Raw genomic sequence first — 23,342 nt, 5'->3', positions numbered from 1 at the left:
CTGGGCCACAATTCCTGAAGAGGGAGTCCCAGTACAATCTTTTTTACATAAATTTAAGTGTCATAGGAACCCTATGTGCAAGTTCTTGCAAGATTACAAGAGGCAGTGAAGCGTCAGATTCCTCATACCGCGGCCGCAGAAATGCTAACCTTAACTCTAGCTTTTGAGAATGCAAACGCGGATTGGAAATGTGCACTGGCACTGGTGAGGTGTACAAAAAACCTGCGAAATTTTCTCAGAGCTTGTCAGGATGTAGGAACTGAGCTTCATCGCTCTGCAATGTTAGCACAAGCAATGGCTAATTTAGCAGTTGACAAATCTAAAAGGAGCCAAAGGTCAAGCTCTAAAATGGGAAAATGTTATAATTGTGGAAAAACTGGACATTTTAAAAAGGAATGCCGCCATATGTTAGGATAGAAAGGACCTTACAATGCTGTGCCCCACCCAACGGAAAAAACGCAGGACTTTGTCCTCGCTGTAACAAAGGAAATCACTGGGCCAATCAGTGCCACTCAAAATTCATCAGAATGGCACTCTCCTGCCGGGAAACGAGACAAGGGCCTGGACCCAGGCTCCACACACAATGAGGGTATTCCCAGTCCAGACCTCAACCCCGTTTCAGGGATGGGTTCCCGGAGGCACATTGATTCCCTCACCCCAGGAACACCAGGAAGTGCAGGATTAGATCTACCCGCCAGAGAAAGAATCACATTAGTCAGGGGAGACAAACCTATCAAAGTTCCCACTGGTATTCGGGGACTTTTACAAACAGGATACACGGGACTAATTTTAGGCAAAAGCCGTCTTAACTTGCAAGGCATCACTGTAGTCCCAGGAGTGATTGACTCTAATTATGAAGGAGACATTCAAGTAGTTTTAATGTCACAAGATCTTTGGATTTTTGAACCAGGAGAATATATTGCTCAATTATTGCTTATTCCCTGCAAATTATACCCTTCTCCACGAAAGGGGAAATGAGAAAATAAAGGGTTTGGGAGTACAACTACATGAGAAATCTATCACAACCAATAGCCTATAATAGACCCACCTGTGTAGTACAAATAAAAGGAAAGAAATTTTATGGGCTTATGGATACGGGAGCTGATGTATCAGTAATATCTAAAGACAACGGCCCCCATCCTGGTCCTTGCAATTAACTCCTACATCCCTAGTGGGAAAGGAACAGCTCCAAGTCTTCAACAGAGTGCTGAGATTTTACTTTGTCTTGGTCTGGATGGACAGCCATGTACTTTTCAGCCTTATGTTGCAAATATAGCTTTCAATTTATGGGGTCGAGACTTACTTATAGCTTGGGATATGAGACTTACAAATGGAAACTTTGATAACCCAGGATATAAAATGTTAAAGAACATGGGATATCAGAGTGGAAATGGTTTAGGAAAATTTATTCAAGGAAATCTTAACCCAATATCAGTAACTGGAAAAACAGAAAAGGGCTAGGACGTCAGGATTTCTGACGGAGGTCATTGATATTTCTCCTCCGCCCACTGCCTTACCATTACTATGGCTCAGTGACAAACATGTATGGGTGGATCAATGGCCCCTATCTCAGGAGAAGCTGACACAACTTCAACAGCTAGTAAAAGAACAATGGGACACCGGACACATAGAGGAGTCAGCCCCTGGAATTCTCCAGTGTTTGTTATTCCAAAAAAGTCCAGAAGATGGCTACTGCTACATGATTTAAGAGCTATTAATGCAAAAATTAAACCTATGGGTGCCTTACAAAAAGGTTTACCATCTCCAGCAGCTATTCCAAAAGACTGGCCTCTTGTAGTAATAGATCTTAAGGACTGTTTCTTTACTATACCCTTACATGAGAAGGATAAGTCTCAATTCGCCTCTGTGTGCCTTCTTTTAATCAAAGAGAACCTGTTTCTCATTATCACTGGAGAGTTTTACCCCAAAGCATGCTTAACAGTCCTACGCTATGTCAGCATTTTGTAGGACAGGCATTAAAGGAGCCTTGGAACATTTCCTACTGCTTACATCATTCATTTTATGGATAATATTCTTTTGGTCACTCCTACAGATCAAATCCTACAACAGTTATTCAGAGAAACAAATCAGGCTTTGACTAAATGGAATCTCAAAATAGCTCCAGAAAACGTACAAACAACTTCCCTATACCAATACTTAGGAACTATTGTTACGGAGAGACCTGTATGGCCTCAGAAAGTAGTTCTCTGTCAAGACAGGTTACAGACTTTAAATAATCTTCAACAATTAGTAGGAGATATGAATTGGCTACACCCGATGTTAGGTATCGCTACCTATAAACTCACATCTTTACCAAACCCTGCAAGGAGATTCTTCTTTAAATTTCCCGCGGCAATTAAGAGGCAGAAGCCGAATTATGGCATGTAGAGCAAATGTTACAGCAGAGACATGCCTCACAGCTACAACCACAAAAATCTTTGCTTTTGTTTATTCTTCCTACCCCCGACTCTCCAACAAGACTTTTGGGCCAGTTCATAGACAAGTCTGTAACAGTAATAGAATGGCTCTTTCTACCTAATCAAACAGTCAAAACCTTGCAAGTTTATCTTTCTTTAATTACACAAATTGTGACTATGGGCAGACATAGGTCAAAAATGTTTATGGGATATGATCCTGACAAAATTATTGTTCCTTTAGACTCCCAGCAACAAGCCGCAGCTTGGGAAATGTCGACTGCCTGGCAAACTGCTTTTGCAGACTTCGTGGGTGCTACAGATAATCACTACCCCTCAGACAAAATTTTACAGTTTTGTAAAATCCATTCTTTCATTCTTCTGTGATTTCTCACCACAAACCTACTCCAGGTGGATAAACTTATTTTACTGATGGCCCTCCCAAAGGTTGTGCCACTATCTGTGGACCAAAACATACTCAAACAATAATGACCTCTGGGGTTTCAGCTCAACGCTCAGAGCCAATTGCAGTCATTCAGGTTTTAGAGCTCACAGCTTCAGATCCTATCAACATTGTCTGTGATTCAGCTTATGCTGTAAATGTAGCCAGTTGCATAGAAACGGCTACAATTAAAAGTACACTAGACCCAGAACTGCTGAATTTAAGACTTCAACAAGTTATTCGCTCTTGTGCAGCTCCTTTTCATATTTCTCTCATTTGCTCTTACACACAACTTTCTGGGCCACTATCTCTAGGTAATGAGAAGCAGACTAATTGATTGGTTCTGTGTTTCAGCAAGCTCAAGTGTCTCACATGCTGCTGCACCAAAATACTTCTGCCCTTACTCGCATGTTCCATTTATCTCGCAGCCAAGCTAGGGCTATAATACAAGCCTGTCCTACTTGCCAGCGTGTCTCCCTGGAGCCACACCTATAGAAGGCTGTAACCTACGAGGTTTGACTCCAAGTGAAATTTGGCAAATGGATGTTACACACATGGCAACCTTTGCTACGCTTAGCTATGTTCATGTGACTATAGACACTTATTCTCATATGCTGCATGCTACATGCCAAACAGATGGGACAGCTGGTCATGTACGATGACATTGTCTGTCATCAATTGCTCACATGGGATACCTGAACAATTAAAACTGACAATGGACCTGCTTATACTAGTATGCTTTTCAAAATTTCTTACAGCTTTGGGCTATAACCCACAAAACAGGAATTTCTTATAATCCTAGAGGACAAGGCATTATAGAGCAGGCACATCAAACATTACAATGCATGTTGAAAAGACAAAAAGGGGGTATAGGAGGCCAACTGCCACCTCAATCAAAACTATATTTAGCTTTATTTACTTTAAATTTTTTGACTCCTGGTACAAATGATAAGACTCCAGCAGAAAGACATTGGCAAATGTTAGAGGAAAAGAGGAAAATTTATCCGAAAATGTTATGGAAATCTGCAGAAGAAGGACAATGGAAAGGTCCAGTAGATTTACTGACGTAGGGACAAGGGTATCCTTGTGTTTTTACAGGAGATGGAGAAACCATGTGGGTGCCCTCAAGGTGCGTGCGGCCATGGAATGGGAGACTGGAGGAACCCAGCGTGGCCAACCATGGGCCTGGTCCCTCCGGTACGAGCCATGAGCCAGCTGAGCCTGAGTGCAAAGATGGAGAGAAGGCTGACAAGGGTCACGACGACATCAACCCTCATAACCTGGGGACAACTCAAGAAAACCATGCAGGAAGCTGAGAAACTACTGGAGCATCAGGGACAGGCAAAAACCCCTGATTCCATATTCTTGGCCATGTTTTCCCTGTACAGAGGCAAAAACATACTGGGCATATGTTCCCAATCCCCCAGCAGTACGACCTATACTTTGGAGTGAAACTCCTCCTGAGATTTGTCATGATCAGGGAGAGTGGGCTCCAGGACCCCTAACTCCCCCTGACATAGAACAGTTAGACTCTCAGAATAATGTCATTAATTATACCCTCCACTGGAAGGACTTCCTTTGTGTATCACTACAAAGACATCGCTCAGCCATAGCTGTCTTACAATTCAAGCTCAAACATGGTTGAGTCACTATGGAAAAATTATGTACTTATTAGGTCTTGGTTCTATTAATGTAACTGGTGTGCTAACCAACCATTCCCAGCCCAGTCGCCCTAAATGTGCTGATTATACAGAATATATTCCATTCAATAGCTCCTACCCCCTTCTGTGGGCCCAGTGTCTTGGTTCACTGGCTAGAAAACAATCTATGGTAACTGGAGACATTGTGGATTGGGGACCTAAAGGTCAATTAGATGGAAAAGATGAAAATCAGAAATCATGGCATAAACTTCGCTGGCATTGGTAGCAAGCTTTTAATGCTTCTTCTTTATACAACACCAAGATCCAATCCCAGTCTTGCTTGGCATGGAGCAGGCTTTAGCCTGCCTTTTCCTCTGGCATTATCTAGGGAGGAAAGGACCAATTCAAGAGATGATATAGAAGGCAGCACTCCCATTTATGAACGGCAACATCTGGGTTGGAATACTATCCAATAATAGCAATGGTAAGCCACACAGTCGCTTTTTTTCGCAGCTAGGAAGGACCAGCTCCAGGTAAACAACACCGAATTGACCTGCAAATCTTGCCAGTTATATCCCTGAATTAATCATAGCACATTGCAAACACATAATATCCCTACTTTTAGGTTTTTGGTTTTTAGATCGCATCCCTGGGCTGTGGATTCCTGTTAATCTGTCTGAGCCTTGGGCTGGCACACCTGCTTTGCATTTTGTGACACTTCTAACTCAGCTTACTCATCGTGTCTGTAGAGCCTTAAGCATAATTTTTGCTATTGTTTCCTTGGTCACACTAATAACTTCTGTTGTGATGTCCTCTGTAGCTTTGCATAATTCTATTCAAAGAGCATAGTACCTGAAGAACTGGATGCACACAGCCGACCAAGCGTGGCTACTCCAGAATAAAATTAACACTGAGTTACAAACTGAAGTGGTAATGTTAAAATCCATGGTCCTATGGTTAGGGGAACAAGTACAAAGCTTGCAGTTGCAGCAGCAAATGCATTGTCATTTTAATCACACTCATATTTGTGTAACCAAAGTGAGTATCCGTGGGACCTTGTGAAAGTTGATTTGCCAGGAGCTTTCACATCCAACATCACCTTTGTTTTATTTTTATGTATTTATGTATGTATGTATGTATGTATGTATGTATGTATTTTTGAGATGGAGTCTCACTCTGTCGCCCAGGCTGGAGTGCAGTGGCACGATCTTGGCTCACTGCAACCTCTGCCTCTCAGGTTCAAGCAATTCTCCAGCCTCAGCATCCCGAGTAGCTGGGATTATAGTCACCTGCCACCACACCTGGCTAATTTTTATATTTTTAGTAGACACAGGGTTTCACCATACTGGTCAGGCTGGTCTTGAACTCCTGACCTGAGGTGATCCACCCACCTTGGCCTCCCAAAGTGCTGGGATTACAGGCATGAGCCACAATGCCCGGCCATCACCTTTAATATTGGTGAATTGCAAAACAAAATTCTTGATTTAAATAGGCAAACTCAAGAATTTCAGCCTTCTTTTGAAGACTGGACTGAATTCCAGCAAGGCCTGGAGAGCCTCAACCCTTGGACCTATCTAAAGCACCACCTTAACATATTATATGTAGTTCTTGGAATAATGTTGTTTTGTCTCTGTCTTCTGTTCATAATCTGTAAAATCGGATGGACCACCAATTGGAAAATGAGAGCTGCCCAGCCTGGCCTTACATTCTTTCAATTAATACATAAACAGAAAGGGGGATATGTAGGGAGCCAAAGGCCTGTGGGACGTGACCAACTCAGCATTCCACTGGCGGCTATATGATCAAACAGCAAACTTTATCATGAATGCAGGATGTGAGCAAACTCACACTGTGCCTGCCACCAAAAGGTTTGCTGAGGGACACCACTCCCTGGTGCTGGGCTCCTTGAAGTTATCTACTGAGAAATCTAGCACCTATTGTCCAAAGGATGCAGTCTCGCAAGCCTGCTGTGGACCAAATGGCCCACTGACAATTACCTGACAATCACCCGCCCCCTTTCTCGCTATCTCTTTTGCCTAATAAATACAGAGGGCTTTGTAAAGCTCAGGGCCCTTGTCCACTAGAGGCAAGGTGCCCCCGACCCCTTCTTCCAAATATACTTTTGTCTCTTTTATTCCCGCATTTGCCCCCCTTTGTTCAGTCCCCCTAGGTCCGTGCGGGTTACACTCACTGCCACCCAAGGAGATTTTCCTAATTTCTTCCCTTTTTTTTTTTTTTTTTCAGTGAGTGTCTATTTTATAGATGAAGAAGACATATGTTGGGAGAAACAAAGCTTTACAATGTAATATACAGTAGAGCTGTCATTTTAAGCTACACATGAAAGCAAAAGTTACTAATCCTTACCCTGCATAAGCAAATATATATTCAAAGAAGAAAAAAGTGTAAAGCTGTTATCTACCAAGCTTTTTGTGTTCAACATAAAAAAATTTTTTTTTTTTTTACTTTAAGTTTGGGGATACATGTGCAGAACGTGCAGGTTTGTTACACAGGTATATGTGTGCCATCGTGGTTTGCTGCACCTATCAGCTCATCATGTAGGTTTTAAGCCAAGCATGCATTAGCTATTTGTCCTGATGCCCTCCCTCCCCTTGCCCCTACACCCTCCAACAGGCTCCAGTGTGTGGTTTTTCCCCTTCCTGTGTCCATGTGTGCTCATTGTTCAACTCCCAGTTATGAGTGAGAACATGCAGTGTTTTGTTTTCTGTTCCTGTGTTAGTTTGCTGAGGATGATGGCTTCCAGCTTCATCCATGTCCCTGCAAAGGACATGATCTCATTCCTTTCTATGGCTGCATGGTATTCCATGGTGTATATGTACCACATTTTCTTTATCCAGTCTACCATTGATGGGCATTGGGTTGGTTCCACGTCTTTGTTGTTGTAAATAGTGCTGCAGTAAACATACATGTGCATGTGTCTTTACAGTATAATGATTTATCTTCCTTTGGGTATATATCCAGTAATAGGATTGCTGTCAAATGGTATGTCTAGTTCTAGATCCTTGAGGCATCACTACATTGTCTTCCACAATGGTTGAACCAATTTACATTCCCACCAACAATGTAAAGGCATTCCCATTTCTCCACAGCCTCACCAGCATCTATTGGTTCTTGACTTTTTAATAATCACCATTCTGACTGGCATGAGATGTATCTCATTGTGGTTTTGATTTGCATTTCTCTAATTATCAGTGATGTTGAGCTTTTCTTCATGTTTGTTGGCTGCATAAATGTCTTCTGTTGAGAAATATCTGTTCATATTCTTTGCCCACTTTTTGATGGGGTTGTTCATTTTTTTTCTTGTAAATTTCTTTAAGTTCCTCATAGATTCTGGATATTAGACCTCTGTCAGATGGATAGATTGCAAAACTTTTCTCCCATTCTGTAGGCTGCCTGTTCACTCTGATGATAGTTTCTTTTGCTATGCAGAAGGTCTTTAGTTTAATTAGATCCCATTTGTCAATTTTGGTTTTTGTTGCAATTGCTTTTGGCATTTTCATCATGAAATCTTTGCCCATGCCTATGTCCTGAAGGGTATTGCCTAGATATTCTTCTAGGGTTTTTATTGTTTGGGATTTTAAAGTCTTTAATCCATCTTGAGTAAATTTTTATATAAGATGTAAGGAAGGGGTCAAGTTTCAGTTTTCTGCATATGACTAGCCTGTTTCCATTTATTAAACAGGGAGTCTTTTCCCCATTGCATGTTTTTGTCAGGTTGGTCAAAGATCAGATGGTTGTAGATGTGTGGTGTTATTTCTCAGGTCTCTGTTTTATTCCATTGGTCTATATGTCTGTTTTGGTACCAGTACCATGCTGTTTTGGTTACTGTCATCTTGTAGCATAGTTTGGAGTCAGGTAGCATGATGCCTCCAGCTTTGTTCTTTTTCTTAGGATTGTCTTAGCTATATGGGCTCTTTTTCGGTTCCATATGAAATTTAAAGTAGTTTTTTCTAATTCTGTGAAGAATGTCAATGCTAATTTGATGGGAATAACACTGAATCTATAAATTACTTTGGGCAGTATGGCCATTTTTGCAATATTGATTTTTCCTATCCATGAGGATGGAATGTTTTTCCATTTGAGTTCTCTCTTATTTCCTTGGGCAGTGTTTTGTAATTCTCCTTGAAAAGGTCCTTTGCATCCCTTATTGGCTGTATTCCTAGGTATTTTATTCTCTTTTTAGCAGTTATGAATGGGAGTTAATCCATGATTTGGCTCTCTGCTTGTATATTGTTGGCGTATAGAAATGCTTGTGATTTTTGCACATTGATTTTGTTTCCTGTGATTTTGCTAAAGCTGCTTATCAGCTTAAGGAGTTTTGGGGCTGAGACGATGGGGTTTTCTAAACATAGAATCATGTCATCTGCAAACAGAGATAATTTGACCTCCACCCTTCCTATCTGAATACTCTTTATTTCTTTATCTTGCCTGATTGCCCTGGCCAGAACTTCCAATACTATGTTGAATAGGAGAGGTGAGAGGGTACCCTTGTCTTTTCAAAGGGAATGCTTCCAGATTTTGCCCATTCAGTATGATATTGACTGTGGGTTTGTCATAAATAGCTCTTATTATTTTGAGATATGTTCTATCAATACCTAGTTTATTGAGAGTTTTTAACATAAAGGGATGTTGAATTTTGTGAAAGGCCTTTTCTGTATCTATTGAGATAACCATGTGGGTTTTGTCATTGGTTCTGTTTATGTGATAGATTACATTTATTGATTTGTGTATGTTGAACCAGCCTTGCATCCCAGGGATAAAGCCGACTTGATCATAGTGGATAAGCTTTTTGATGTGCTGCTGGATTCAGTTTGCCAGCATTTTATTGAGGACTTTCACATCGATGTTCATCAGGGATACTGGCCTGAAGTTTTCTTTTTTTGTTGTGTCTCTGCCAGGTTTTGGTATCAGGATGATGCTGGCCTCATAAATGAGTTAGGGAGGAGTCCCTCCTTTTCAATTGTTTGGAATAGTTTCAGAAGAAATGGTAACAGCTCCTCTTTGTACCTCTGGTAAAATTCGTCTGTGAATCTGTGTGGTCCTTGGCTTTTTTTGGTTGGTAGGTTATTAATTACCAAGCAAATGGAAAGCAAAAAAAGCAGGGGTTGCAATACTAGTCTCTGACAAAATAGACCTTAAACCAACAAAGATCAAAAAAGATAAAGAAGGGCATTACATAATGGTAAAGGGATCAATTCAAGGAAAGAGCTAACTATCCTAAATATATATGCACCCAACACAGAAGCACCCAGATTCATAAAACAAGTTCTTAGAGACCTACAAAGAGACTTAGACTCCTACAATAGTAGTGGGAGACTTTAACACCCCACTGTCAATATTAGACAGATTGATGAGACAGAAAATTAACAAGGATATTCTGGACTTGAACTCAGCTCTGGATCAAGTAGACCTAATAGACATCTACAGAACTCTCAACCCCAAATCAACAAATCTTCTCAGTGCCACATGGCACTTATTCTAAAATCATTCACATAATTGGAAGTAAAACACGCCTCAGAAAATGCAAAAGAACTGAAATCATTACAAACAGTCTCCCAGACCACAGTGCAATCAAATTAGAACTCAGGATTAAGAAACTCACTCAAAACCATACAACTGCATGGAAATTGAACAACCTGCTCCTGAATGACTCCTGGGTAATAATGAAATTAAGGCAGAAATCAAGAAGTTCTTTGAAACCAATGAGAACAAAGAGACAACATACCAGAATATCTGGGACACAGCTAAACCAGTGTTAAGATGGAAATTTATAGCACTAAATGCCCACGTCAGAAAACTAGAAGGATCTCAAATAAACACCCTAACATCACAATTAGAATAACTGGAGAAGCAAAAGCAAACAAATCCAAAAGCTAGCAGAAGGCAAGAAATAACTAAGATCAGAGCAGAACTGAGGGAGGTAGAGACATGAAAAACCCTTCAAAGAATCAAAGAATCCAGGAGCTATTTTTTTTTTAAAAAGTTAACAAAATAGACCACTAGCTAGACTAATAAGAGAGAAGAATCAAATAGACACAATAAAAAATGATAAAGGAGAAATCACTGACCCCACAGAAATACAAACTACCATCAGAGAATACTATATATAAACACCTCTATGCAAATAAACTAGAAAATCTAGAAGAAATGGATAAATTCCTGGACACATCACCCTCCCAAGACGAAACCAGGAAGAAGTCGAATCCCTGAACAGATCAATAACAAATTCCTGATTTCTTTTCTAGCAGCCTAACTTAATTTGACCCAAAAATCTGAAATAGAACTGAGAATATTTAAGCATATTTTTAAAAGTCCCTGAGCACTTGCTTTTTTCCTTGTTGTTCATAAAACTTAACATTGCATTTTTTTTTTTTTTTTGAGATGGAGTCTCGCTCTGTTGCCCAGGGTGGAGTGCAGTGGTGCAATCTCGGCTCAATGCAATCCTTGGTTCAAGTGATTTTCCTGCCTCAGCCTCTGAGTAGCTGGGATTACAGGCGTGAGCCACTGTGCCCGGCCCCTAATATGGCATTTTTAAAGAATGAGATGTGGTCGGGCATGGTGACTCACACCTGTAATCCCAACACTTTGGGAGGCCAAGGTGGGCGGATCACTTCAGGTCAGGAGTTCAAGACCATCTTGGCCAACATGGTGAAATCTTGTATCTACTACAAATACAAAAATTAGCCAGGCATGGTGGCACATGCCTGTAATCCTAGCTACTTGGGAGGCTGAGGCAGGAGAATCGCTTGAACTCAGGAGGTGGAGGTTGTAGTGAACCAAGATCACACTACTGTGCTCCAGCCTGGGCGACAGTGAGTAAGACAATGTCTCAAAAAAAAAAAAAAAAGATGAGATGTGACTCAGTTGTAGGTCAGGAATGCCAAGTTTACAACCAGCACTTTGATTGCCAAGCTCTTTATTAAAAAGTCTTACCTTCTGCCACTGTTTGAAGTCTAAAAGAACTGAATCAAATATATTTCCGTTATTAGGGGATAAAATGTCTTTTTCACTGAAAGAAGAAAAAAGAGAGAAACGTCTCAGAACAAGGCATAAACAAAATCATCAGTTCATTCACTAAAGACCAAACAACTAACATATTTCTCCTCAATAATTTTGAAGCATGCCTTCCAGGTCCAGCCCCTCTCCCCACAGGTATTTATCATTAAATTTGTAAACATAAATTCAGATTCTATTCAGACCTGAGCAATCAAGTTACAGGGCCATGGGCCGCAAGAGTATTTTTTTTAAAGGGTGGTCTCTTGAGTCTTGAGAATTAAAAACCAGATCGTTATCAGAAGAAGATCTGTTGAATGCAGCTGTCAAAGCAATATATAAACAGAAAGAAAGCCTTTACAGTAATTAAGACTCAATATTTAAGCCAGGAATCCCAACTTCTGGTAGAAAACAATTTCCTTTAATGGCTCTGAAGTCTCACAAGGTGAAAGCTATTGATAAATAAGTTTCTGAAGCTAAAGAGACAAGAACTATGGCCACCTGTGCATGCCTCCCACCTAAGAATCAACAAACAATAGAAATCGGTACATGGCAAGAGCAGCCAGCTTGGAGACATACCAGCTTCAGCTTCCAGAATTTCCAAATCTACTACTGGGGAAACCTTTAAGGGGGTATGAAAAACTGAAACCATTATTCTCAATTTGAAATGGAAATGGTACCTAACAGACAAAGCATCTTAAAATTAAAAACAAAAAAAAACCTTAGAAATCATCTAGTCCAGGCCTCAACAGACAAAGCATCTTAAAGTTAAAAAACAACAACACAACAACAACAAACAAACAAAAACCTTAGAAATCATCTAGTCCAGGCCGGGCACGGTAGCTCATGCCTGTAATCCCAGCACTTTGGGAGGCCTAGGTGGGTGGATCTCCTAAGGCTGGGAGTTCAAGATCAGCCTGGCTAACATGGTGAAACCCTGTCTGTACTAAAAATACAAAAATTAGCCGGGTGTGGTGGCGCATGCCTGTAATCCCAGCTACTTGGGAGGCTGAGGTGGGAGAATCGCTTGAACCCAGGAGATGGAGGCAGCAGTGAGCCGAGACTGCACCACTGCACTCCAGCTTGGGTGACAGAATGAGACCCAGTCTCAAAAAAAAAAAAATTAAATTAAAAAAAAGAAATCTAGTCCAGACTGCATCCAAAGTATAGATTCCCACTAACCTTGGCTGTGATTTAGCCATCTGACCTCAACTTAACTACTTTATTAGCAGCTTCTTTCATTGTCAGATTTCTCTAATCATTGCAAAGTATGATATCCAATCAAAACCATCTCCCTCCAACTGTCACCCATTGGTTTTACGTCTCTGCATATGATTTGCAGATGGATCCAAATACTCAAGTTTGCCAAAGTAATGAAATAAGTTGGCTTTATTTCAAAAAGAGAGAAAAGAAAAAGAACTGGACTCAAATGGGGACAACAGCAGTTGAGCAGGGGTATCGGGATGGACTAGAGAGATACTTAGCACTAGAAACCACGGGACTATTCAAGGTTGTTAGCAGGATTGTGCCTTCATAGGGACTGCTCCCCAAAATCAATGTTAGAGTGATTACAAGGTAAAAGACAGAAGGAGGAACAGAGAGAATTTGACTGAGTTATCAGACATGATATAAGTATTATCAGAAAAACAAGATTCTTGGTGACTCACTTGAAGAATTCCTGCCATTTGATAAGCCCATCCTTAACAATTTTCAGTGTCTCGCTTATAGACGCTTCCATTTGTTCTACCTCTTGTTTAAATTTATTCACTAAGTTTCTCCATTTTTGTGTCAACTTCTGCAACAGTGCAAGGTCTTCAGTGTCCTAGATAAAATGCATAGAATCAAATAATATATTCATTTATGTATATAACAAAGTCATTAACATATACCAGGCCATTATTAATATTGTAATACTAGAGAAATTCATAGAAAATTGATTAAAAATTGAAAAGTTACACTACTACACCGTTCATTTGGTGATGAATTTTCCATGGTACATAAAGTATTAAGAGACAAGGTTTTTTTTTCCTTTGCAACATGAACCCAATGTTTCCACAGGACTTTCACAGGGGCAGTGTGGTGTGCTAGACAGAACAGGAACCAAGAAGCCAAACCAAACCAAATGTGAATTGTAGCTATTACTGGCTGTGTCACCTTGGGCAATGTTATCTAATCTATTTGGGATTAATTTTTATTATCCATAAAGACCCTAATATCTATCTCACAGAATTGTCTTAAGGGTTAAATGAAATGACTAGTGTAAATGTTTTGACTCGGTAGAAACATGCTAAATGCCCTCCTTTTCTATCTAGTGTGCTCACTGAATTTTCCCATGAAATTGATAATGCAATTGTTTCAAAAAAACACAGCTATTTACTTTTTTTACTTTAACCATGAATCAATAGGATCATATATGAGTAACCTTGTAGTGTTATTAAACAAATAAATTGCTTTAATTAGAAGACAAATATAGACAAATAAGAGCCTTTATTCACCTTCCCATAGATTTTTCATTCTGTACACAATAAGCACTAATATAAAACGATATTTTTAAAATCAATAAATTTAACAAAGGCATCTTACAGTCTCAACCCTCACCACTTGGCATCTTTTTTTCCCATAACTGAAGATAATTGATCTCTACCTTGCTTGACAACAGTATGATGAAATGCTTAGTGTATTTATTCCAGCCTTTTTCATTAAGGTAAAGTCTTCTAGCCAATATGACTCTATTTCTTTCAATTACCTATAAAAATAATGTACTATAATCAGGAACCTAAAACATTAGCAAACCACTATAATTTATTACAGTGATTTCATATATCAATTTTTCATCGAATCATTAACTCAACTAAAATTTCTTTGTTTAACTCATTAACACAAATTACAAATTCACATTTTCCACTGAACTGGAACCAAATTGAAGTATAGCGTATAGCGAAACTTCTCCAAAAATTTGATCTCAAGACCCCTTTATACAAAAAATGTTATCTCAAGACCCCTTTATAATCTTAAGTGCTTTTATTTATATGGAATGCATCTATTGATATTTACTGTATTGGAAATTAAACTAGATTTTTTTTTTTCTGAGACAGTGTCTTGCTCTGTCACCCACGTTGGAGTGCAGTGGCGCGATCTCAGCTCACTGCAAGCTCCAACTCCCGGGTTCACACCATTCTCCTGCCTCAGCCTCCTGAGTAGCTGGGACTACAGGCGCCCACCATGATGCCTGGCTAATGTTTTGTATTTTTAGTAGAGATGAGGTTTCACCGTGTTAGCCAGGATGGTCTCGATCTCCTGACCTCGTGATCTGCCTGCACTGGCCTCCCAAAGTGCTGGGATTACAGGCATGAGCCACCGCGCCCGGCGGAAATTAAACTAGATTTAAAACGTATTTGTTAATCACTTAAACATTAACAAACCCATTACATATTAACATAAATAGCATCTTTATTTTTTAAAATTTTGTTAAATTAGTAAAAAGAGTGCTATTGTTTTACATTTTTACAAATCTAATGTTTGCCTTAGAAGAATAGAGCTGGATTCTCATTTGCTTCTGTATTCAATCTGTTAGAATATACCACGTCATGTAGCTGCTAGAAAAATCCACTGCATACTCTTAATAAAAGAATGAGAATGAAAAAGGCAAAAAACATTTTAGTATTACAATGAAACTAATTTTGATTTCTTGAAGCTCTTAAAAGGGTCTCATGGACGCCCGCCCCGCCCCACAGGGGGTCCCTGGGCCATACTTTGAGAACCACTAATATAAGAAATCAACTGCATAGTCATTTAATGAAATACTGTTCTAGACACTGTGGACATAGACATGGACAAAAGAGATAAAGTCCTTATTTTCAGGGAATTGACATTCTAGCTGTCACTTCAGTTAGAAGGGACTCTAGGGATGATCTAACACAAAGCTCATAAATGCAAGGAATTCTACAGAAACCTCTACCAGGGGCCAGCTCTCTACTGTTGAAATACTTCTAGTATGAGGGATCTCACTTTTCTTCTTTTTTCTCCACTGAACATGTCTAGCTCAAATCTGTTTCTTACATCATGTATTTACTGTCATGATTGTTTCCTCTGAAAATGTCAATGTGCCCTTAAAAATTCTGCATCAGAATGGAACACTGTATTCTAGATGAGGTCTGATCATTTCAGAGAAAAATGAGACAATGATCTCCTTCTATTCTCTTTACTTCTAATCTTGTAAAAGTCCAGCACTGTTTTGAGAATCATTTCATGCAGTTGCCTTACAGCGAATCAAGTTACTTCAATGTCACAAATCTTTTTTTTTTTTTTTTTTTACATGGACTGCTCTTACATTGGGTCTCCTCCTTTAGGTGGCTGCCTTGAGTTTTGTTTGTCTTTTGTCTCTGAAGATGGTATATAATGGAAATTGGGAGTTCAGGCTCTGGAATCAGACTTGCTAGGTTCACCATTTATTAGCTATGTGAACTTAGGCAAATTACCTCTCTGAGTCCTCATATGAAAAATGTGGGTAATGATAGTACTATTTCAAGGGATTACTGTAAGAACTATGCTAATTATTCCCTTAGCAAAATATCTGACACATAATAATAACTGAATAAATAATTGCTGCTTCTTTTTAAAAAATAATATGGTAATTATTAATGTTAATCATATTAATAAGATTAATCTATACATTTATCCCTACTAACATTTCATTTGTCTGGAAAGGCTCATCATTCTCAATTGTTGAGATATTTGAATCTCATAAAGTTTTATGGGCAGGAACTTTGTCTCAATTATTTTTATTTTACCAACCAGTACATGGCATAATGTCTGACACATAACACATGCTCAAAGTTTATTTTTAAAAATTAGTAGATCCTCAAAAATTACCCTTCATAGTCAAAAAATTAATATATATTTGTTAAAACAAAGTCAAACAATATAGAAGTATAAAGTAAATTTCAAAATTCCCACCAGCTCACCCAACCCTAACGTTCAACTAACCAAAGGTAATCTATCTTATTAGTTTGCTGTTCTCTTAGTGAAGATTTTGTGTGTGTGCATATATAAACTATATATAGTTTTTTTTTGTTTGTTTTTTGTTTTGTTTTGTTTTTTTTGAGACTGATTCTCACTCTGTGGCCCAGGCTGGAGTGCAGTGGCGTGATTTCGGCTTACTGCAACCTCTGCCTCCGAGGTTCAAGTGTTTCTCCTGCCTCAGCCTCCCGAGTAGCTGGGATTACAGGCATGGGCCACCATGCTGGCTAATTTTTGTATTTTTTTTAGTAGAGACGGGGTTTCACCATGTTGGCCAGGCTGGTCTCAAACTCCTGACATCAGGCCATCCGCCCGCCTCAGTCTCCCAAAGTGCTGGGATTACAGGCTTGAGCCACTGCACTTGGCCACATAGTTATTTATATACTTGCGATAGTTTTTATTAAATGTTCTCCTATCCTTTTATATTATTCTAAAACTTGCTGTTTCTTTTACTTATCATAGCCATCTTTGCACATACATATATATATCTACAACATTCTTTTAAACGGCTCCTTAGTATTATACTGTTTGAATAATTATAATTTTCCTTCTGATGGATATTTAGATTATTTCAATACTTTTGTAATCACAAGCAATGTTGAAATGAACATCCATATTCTTATTCACTTGTATTAGTATCTCTTAGGAATGGAATGACTTCTTGCTTGTGTGATTGGTTAATCAAACAGGTACCAATTTAAAATACTGTTAGCCTCTATAAAAATTTCTAAAATGGTTATATCAATATATATGCTCATCAATAGTACATGCAAATGTTCATGTTTATCATCTGTTTATGTTTGCCAATATGCTAAGCTAAAAATGTTATCTAATTGTTCTGTATGTTTCATCTTATTGATGATTGGTGAGGTTGAACATATTTTCATATATTTATTAGCTATTTGAATTTCTTACTCCGAATTATCTGTTTATAGTCTGTGCCCACTGTTTTGCTGGATTATTTTACCTTTAAAATTTATTTATTCGACTATTTTAGTAATATTAACTGTACAAACATTTTCTCCCAGTTTGTTATTTGTTTTTATTTCTAGTGATTGTCACTGAATGGAAGTTTTAAATTTTAAGATTTCTCGTCATACTTAGAAAGAGCTTTGGCCGGGCACAGTGGCTCACTCCTATAATCCCAGCACTTTGGGAGGTTGAGGCAGGCAGATCATAAGGTCAGGAGTTTGAGACCAGCCTGACCAACATGGTAAAACTCTGTCTCTACTAAAAATACAAAAATTATCTGGGCATGGTAGCATGTGCCTGTAGTCCCAGCTACTTGAGAGGCTGTGGCAGGAGAATCGCTTGAACCCAGGAGGCAGAGGTTGCAGTGAGCTGAGATTGTGCCACTGCATTCCAGCCTGGGTGACACAGTGAGACTCTGTCTCAAAAAGAAAAAAAAAAAAAAGAGCTTCCATATTTCTCTCTTTACACACACACACACACATATTTGAGACAGGGTCTCACTCTGTCACCCACACTGGAGTGCAGTGGTGCAATCTCAGCTCACTGCAGCCTCAACCTCCCTCCCTGCTTCTGCCCAGCACAAAGCACATGGAAAATTTTCCCCAAACTCATGGTTTTTACACTGGAAAAAGTGAGATCAAGATGGACAACAGGCTTCCTCATCATGTTGATTCCTTGGCAGGAGACCCCATCATGTTGATTCCTTGGCAGGAGACCCCATCATGTTGATTTCTTGGCAGGAAACCATCACAAGTGCCTGAAGAGATAAATATGCCTGAGGACAGGCGGAGACAAAGAGTAGAAGAAGGACTACCATCCCCAGGCCTGGAAACTTTGCTCTGCAACTCAGCCAAAGGAGACTCCATGTGAGAGAGGCTTATCAACAGCATCATGCTGTGCGAGGTTCATTCCACAGATTCCCTGGGCACTAGCCCCTAGCCATCCTTCTCACACTGCAGAGATATTGCCTTTGGAAACTCCCCTACATGGGAAGGGTAGCACTTCAATCCTTTACTAGAGTTGAGGTGAACCTGGGTTTAAAGCACCATGTAGTGCTGAAAAGGAGGCGGCAACCTTAAGATTTGCTAAGCAAAAATAGCCAATCAAACATAAAACAAGCCAGACAGAGAAGACTAAATAAATAACTAACCCTTCAATGCAAAGTAATAGACATACATTCATAACAAACAACAGCAAACAGGGAACCATGATCTCCCCAAATGGACAAAGCAAGGAACAAGTAAGTGACTCTAACACGTGAGCTCTCTGATGAAGAATTCAAAACTACAGTTGTAAGAAAACTCTGTGATCTCCAAGATAACCCAGAAAAGCAATTCAGAAATTTATCAGAGAAATGTAACAAAGAGATTGAAATAATAAAAAAATAAAACTACTGGACTTGAGAAATACATTTGCTGAACTGAAAAATTCATCAGAGGTTCTCAACAGCAGAATGCATCAAGAAGAGGAAAGAATCGGTGAACCCAAATACAGGCTACTTGTACACAATCGGAGGAGAAAAAAAGATAGAAAGAAACAAGAATCGGCCAGGCAAAGTGGCTCACGCCTGCAATCCCAGCACTTCAGGAGGCCGGGGCAGGTGGATCACCTGAGATCAGGAGTTTGAGACCAGTCTGGCTAACATGGGAAACCCCATTTCTACTAAAAATACAAAAAAAATTAGCCAGGCTTGGTGGCACGTGCCTGTAATCCCAGCTACTCAGGAGACTGAGGCAGGAGAATCGCTTGAACCCGAGAGGCAGGGGTTGCAGTGAGCCGAGATCGTGCCACTGCACTCCAACCTGGGCGACAGAGCCAGACTCCGTCTCAAAAAAAAAAAACAAAAAAAAAAGATAATAGAAAACTTTCAAAAACTTAAGATATGAATGTCCAGTTATAGGAAGGTCTGAGAGCACCAAACAGATGTGACCCAAACAAGACCACCCAAGGCATACGATAATCAAACTCTCAAAGGCCAAGAACAAAAAGATGATCCTAAAAGTAGCAAGAGTAAAGAAGCAAATAACATGTTAAGGAGCTCCAACTTACCTGGCAACAGACTTCTCAGTGGAAACCATACAGGGCAGGAAAGAGAGAAATGACATTTTCAAAGTGCTGTAAGAAAACAAACAAGCAAACAAAACTCTGCTATCCAAGAATACTATATCCAGCAAAGTTATTCTTTAAATATGAAGGAGAGAGAGTCTTTCCCAAACACAAACTGAAAGAATTTACCATCACCAGACCTCTCTTACAAGAAATGCTAATGGGAGTTCTTCAATTTAAAAGAAAAAACACCAACATGTAAAAAAAACTTTGAAGGTATAAAACCCACTGGTAAAATGATCTACACAGACAAATATAGAATACGCTAATACTGTAACTGTGGTATGCAATCACTCTAGTGTGAAGCCTAAAAGACAAATCTATCAAAAACAATAATAGCTACAGCAACTTGTTAAGAGATGGGTAATATACAAACATGTAAATGCAAATAACTAAAAGTCAAAATGTTGAGGAGAATAAAGTATATTTTTTTCATTTTTTATTTGCTTCTATTCTTTTTTTGTAATCTAAGATAAATTGTCCTCTCTTTTTTTTTAAAAAAAAACCTGTTATACAATGTTTTTTGTAAGCTTCACGGTAACCACAATGCAAAAACCTATAATAGATTCACTTTAAAAAAGGCAACAAATGGCCGGGCGCGGTGGCTCACGCTTGTAATCTCAGCACTTTGGGAGGCCAAGGCGGGCGGATCATGAGGTCAGAAGATCGAGACCATGGTGAAAGCCCGTCTCTACTTTTTTAGTACAAAAAATTAGCCGGGCATGGTGGCGGGCGCCTGTAGTCCCAGCTACTCGGAGAGGCTGAGGCAGGAGAATGGCGTGAACCTGGGAGGCGGAGCTTGCAGTGAGCCGAGATTGCGCCACTGCACTCCAGCCTGGGCAATAGAGCGAGACTCCATCTCAAAAAAAAAAAAAAAAAGGCAACAAATTAAAACATAATATCAGAGATAATCACTTAATCACAAAGGAAAACAGTGAGAAAGGAAAAGAGGAGTTATAAAACAAGATAAAAAGCAACAAAATGGGAGTAGTAAATCCTTACTTATCAATAATAACACTGAATGTAAATGAACTCAATTATCCAATTAAAAGGTACAGAATGGCTGAATGGATAAAGAAACAAGACCCAACAATATCTGTCTACACAAAATCCACTCAACTATAATAACACATACATACTGAAAGTTTATGGGTAGAAAAAGATATTCCATGCAATTGGAAACCAAAAGAGAGCAGGAGTAGCTATATTTATATCAGATAAAATAGGTTACAAATCAAAGACTGTAAAAAAAAAAAAAAAGGTTACTATATAATTATAAAGGATTCAATTCAGCAAAAAGATATAACAATTATAAAGAAGGTATAACAATTATACACCCAACACTGGAGATCCAAACTATACAAAGCAAACATTAACAGATATAAAGGGAGAGATGGCCAGGCACAGCGGCTCACACCTGTAATCCCAGCACTTGGGAGACTAAGCTGGGCGGATCACTTGAGGTCAGGAGTTCGAGACCAGCCTGGCCAACATGGTGAAACCCTGTCTCTACTAAAAACACAAAAATTAGCCAGGCATGGTGGCAGGCACCTGTAATCCCAGCTACTTGGGAGACTGAGGCAGGAGAATTATTTGAACCCAAGAGGCGGAGGTTGCAGTGAGCCGAGACTGCACCACTGCACTCCAGCCTAGGCAACAGAGTGAGACTTCATCTCAAAGAAAAAAAAAAGGGGGGAGAGACAAAATGTAATATAATAATACTAGGGGATTTTAACACCCTTTTCAGTAATGGACAGACAAGAAATCACCAACAACAACAAAAAATGGAGTTAAACTACACGCTGGACCTAATAGGCCTAACTGACATTTACAGAACATTTCACCCATCTGTTAAGGAATACACATTCTTTTTGTCAGCAGATGAAACATTCTCTAGAATATACCATATCTTAGGCCACAAAACAAGTCCGAAGAAATTCAAAAAAGTAGAAATCATATAGAGTATTTTTTCTGACCACAATGATGGAATAAAACTTGAAATCAATAACAGGAGGAATCTTGGATACTTCATAAACACACAGAAATTAAATAACATTTTACAGAATGACCAATGGTCAATGTAGGAATCAAGAACAAAATGAAAAATTGTCTTGAAATAAATGAAAATGTAAATACAGCATACAAAAATCTATGGTATACAGTGAAAGCAGTATGAAGAGATAAGTTTATAACAATAAATTCCTATATCAAAATGATAGAAAGATGGGAAATAACCTAACAATGCACCTCAAGGAACTAGAAAAGCAAGAACAAACCAAACCTAAAATTAGTAGAAGGAAAGAAATAATACAGATAACAGCAGAAATAAATAAAATTGAGACAATAAATACAAAGAATCAATGAAAGGAAAAGCTGGTGGGTTTTTTTTCTTTTGAGATGGAGTTTCGTTCTTACTGCCCAGGCTGGAGTACAATGGCACAATCTTGGCTCACTGCAACCTCTGTCTCCTGGATTCAAGAGATTCTCCTGCCTCTGCCTCCCAAGTAGCCAGGATTACAGGCGCCTGCCACCATGCCTGGCTAATTTTTTTGTACTTTTAGTAGAGACAGAGTTTTGCCATGTTGGCCAGGCTGGTCTCAAACTCCTGACCTCAGGTGATCCACCCACTCTGACCTCCCAAAGTGCTACGATAACAGGCGTGAGCCACTGCGCCCAGCTGAAAAGTTGGTTTTTTGAAAAGATAAGCAAAATCAATAAAGCTTTAGCTAGACTAAACAAGAAAAAAGATAAAGGTCCAGGCGTGGTGGCTCACACCTGTAATCCCAACTTTTGCAGGCCGAGACAGGTGGATCACTTTAGGCCAGGAGTTTAAGACCAGCCTGGCCAACATGGTAAAATCCCATCTCTACTAAAAATACAAAAACTAGCCAGGCATGGTGGCACACACCTGTATTCCCAGCTACTCAGGAGGCTGAGGCACAAGAATCACTTGAACCCAGGAGGCAGAGGTTGCAGTGAGCTGAGATCATGCCACCCCACTACACTACAGCCTGGGTGACAGAGCAAGACTCTGTCTCAAAAAAAAAAAAAAAAAAAAAAGGAAAAGAAAAAGAAGGAAGGAAGGAAGGAAGGAAGGAAAACATAGAGAACCACAAAAGACCCCAAATAACCAAAGCAATCTTCTGCAAAGAGAACAAAGCAGGAGGCATCACACTACCTCACTTCAAAATTTACTACAAAGCCATAGTAAATAAATCAGCATGGTAATGGCATAAAAGCCGACATATAGACAAATGCAATAGAATATAGAACCTGGATATAAATTCATGCATTTATAGCCAACCATCTTTGACAAAGAAGGAAGAAAGGAAGGAAGGAAGGAAAGATGGAAGGAAGGAAGGAAAGAAGGAAGGAAGGAAAGATGGAAGGAAGGAAGGAAAGAAGGAAGGAAGGAAGGGATATCCAAATAAAATAAAAAATGAAAAAGAAGATGTAACAACTGAGACCACAGGAATACAAAGACGCATTAGAGACTTATAAACAACTATACATGAACAAATTGGAAAACCTAGGGCTGGACATGGTAGCTCACACCTGTAATCCCAGTACCTTGGGAGGCTGGGGCAGGCAGATCACTTGAGGTCAGGAGTTCAAGACCAGCCTGGCCAACATGGTGAAACTGTCTCTACTAAAAATACAAAAATTCATCAGGTGTGGTGGCAGGCACCTGTAATCCCAGCAACTCAAGAGGCTGAGACACGAGAATTGCTTGAACCT

General features: G+C 39.4%; 1 protein-coding gene across 10 annotated transcripts in view; it reads right to left on the bottom strand.

The window, feature by feature from the left end:
* Positions 1-23,342, bottom strand: part of AXDND1 (axonemal dynein light chain domain containing 1) — a 177,767-nt gene that overhangs the window by 104,411 nt on the left and 50,014 nt on the right. For all 10 annotated transcript variants that reach the window (XM_055255123.2, XM_063627440.1, XM_055255124.2 and 7 more), the window contains 3 exons: positions 14,152-14,253; positions 13,175-13,329; positions 11,448-11,523 (listed from right to left, as the gene is read on the bottom strand). In XM_055255123.2, the coding sequence (XP_055111098.1) occupies positions 11,448-11,523; positions 13,175-13,329; positions 14,152-14,253 (333 nt within the window). The remainder of the gene's footprint in view (positions 1-11,447; positions 11,524-13,174; positions 13,330-14,151; positions 14,254-23,342) is intronic.

Source organism: Symphalangus syndactylus, chromosome 12, assembly GCF_028878055.3.
Source record: "Symphalangus syndactylus isolate Jambi chromosome 12, NHGRI_mSymSyn1-v2.1_pri, whole genome shotgun sequence".
Taxonomy (NCBI): Eukaryota; Metazoa; Chordata; class Mammalia; order Primates; family Hylobatidae; genus Symphalangus; species Symphalangus syndactylus.
The sequence above is the reverse complement of the archived record's forward strand: the minus strand, read 5'-3'. Positions and strand labels throughout refer to the sequence as shown.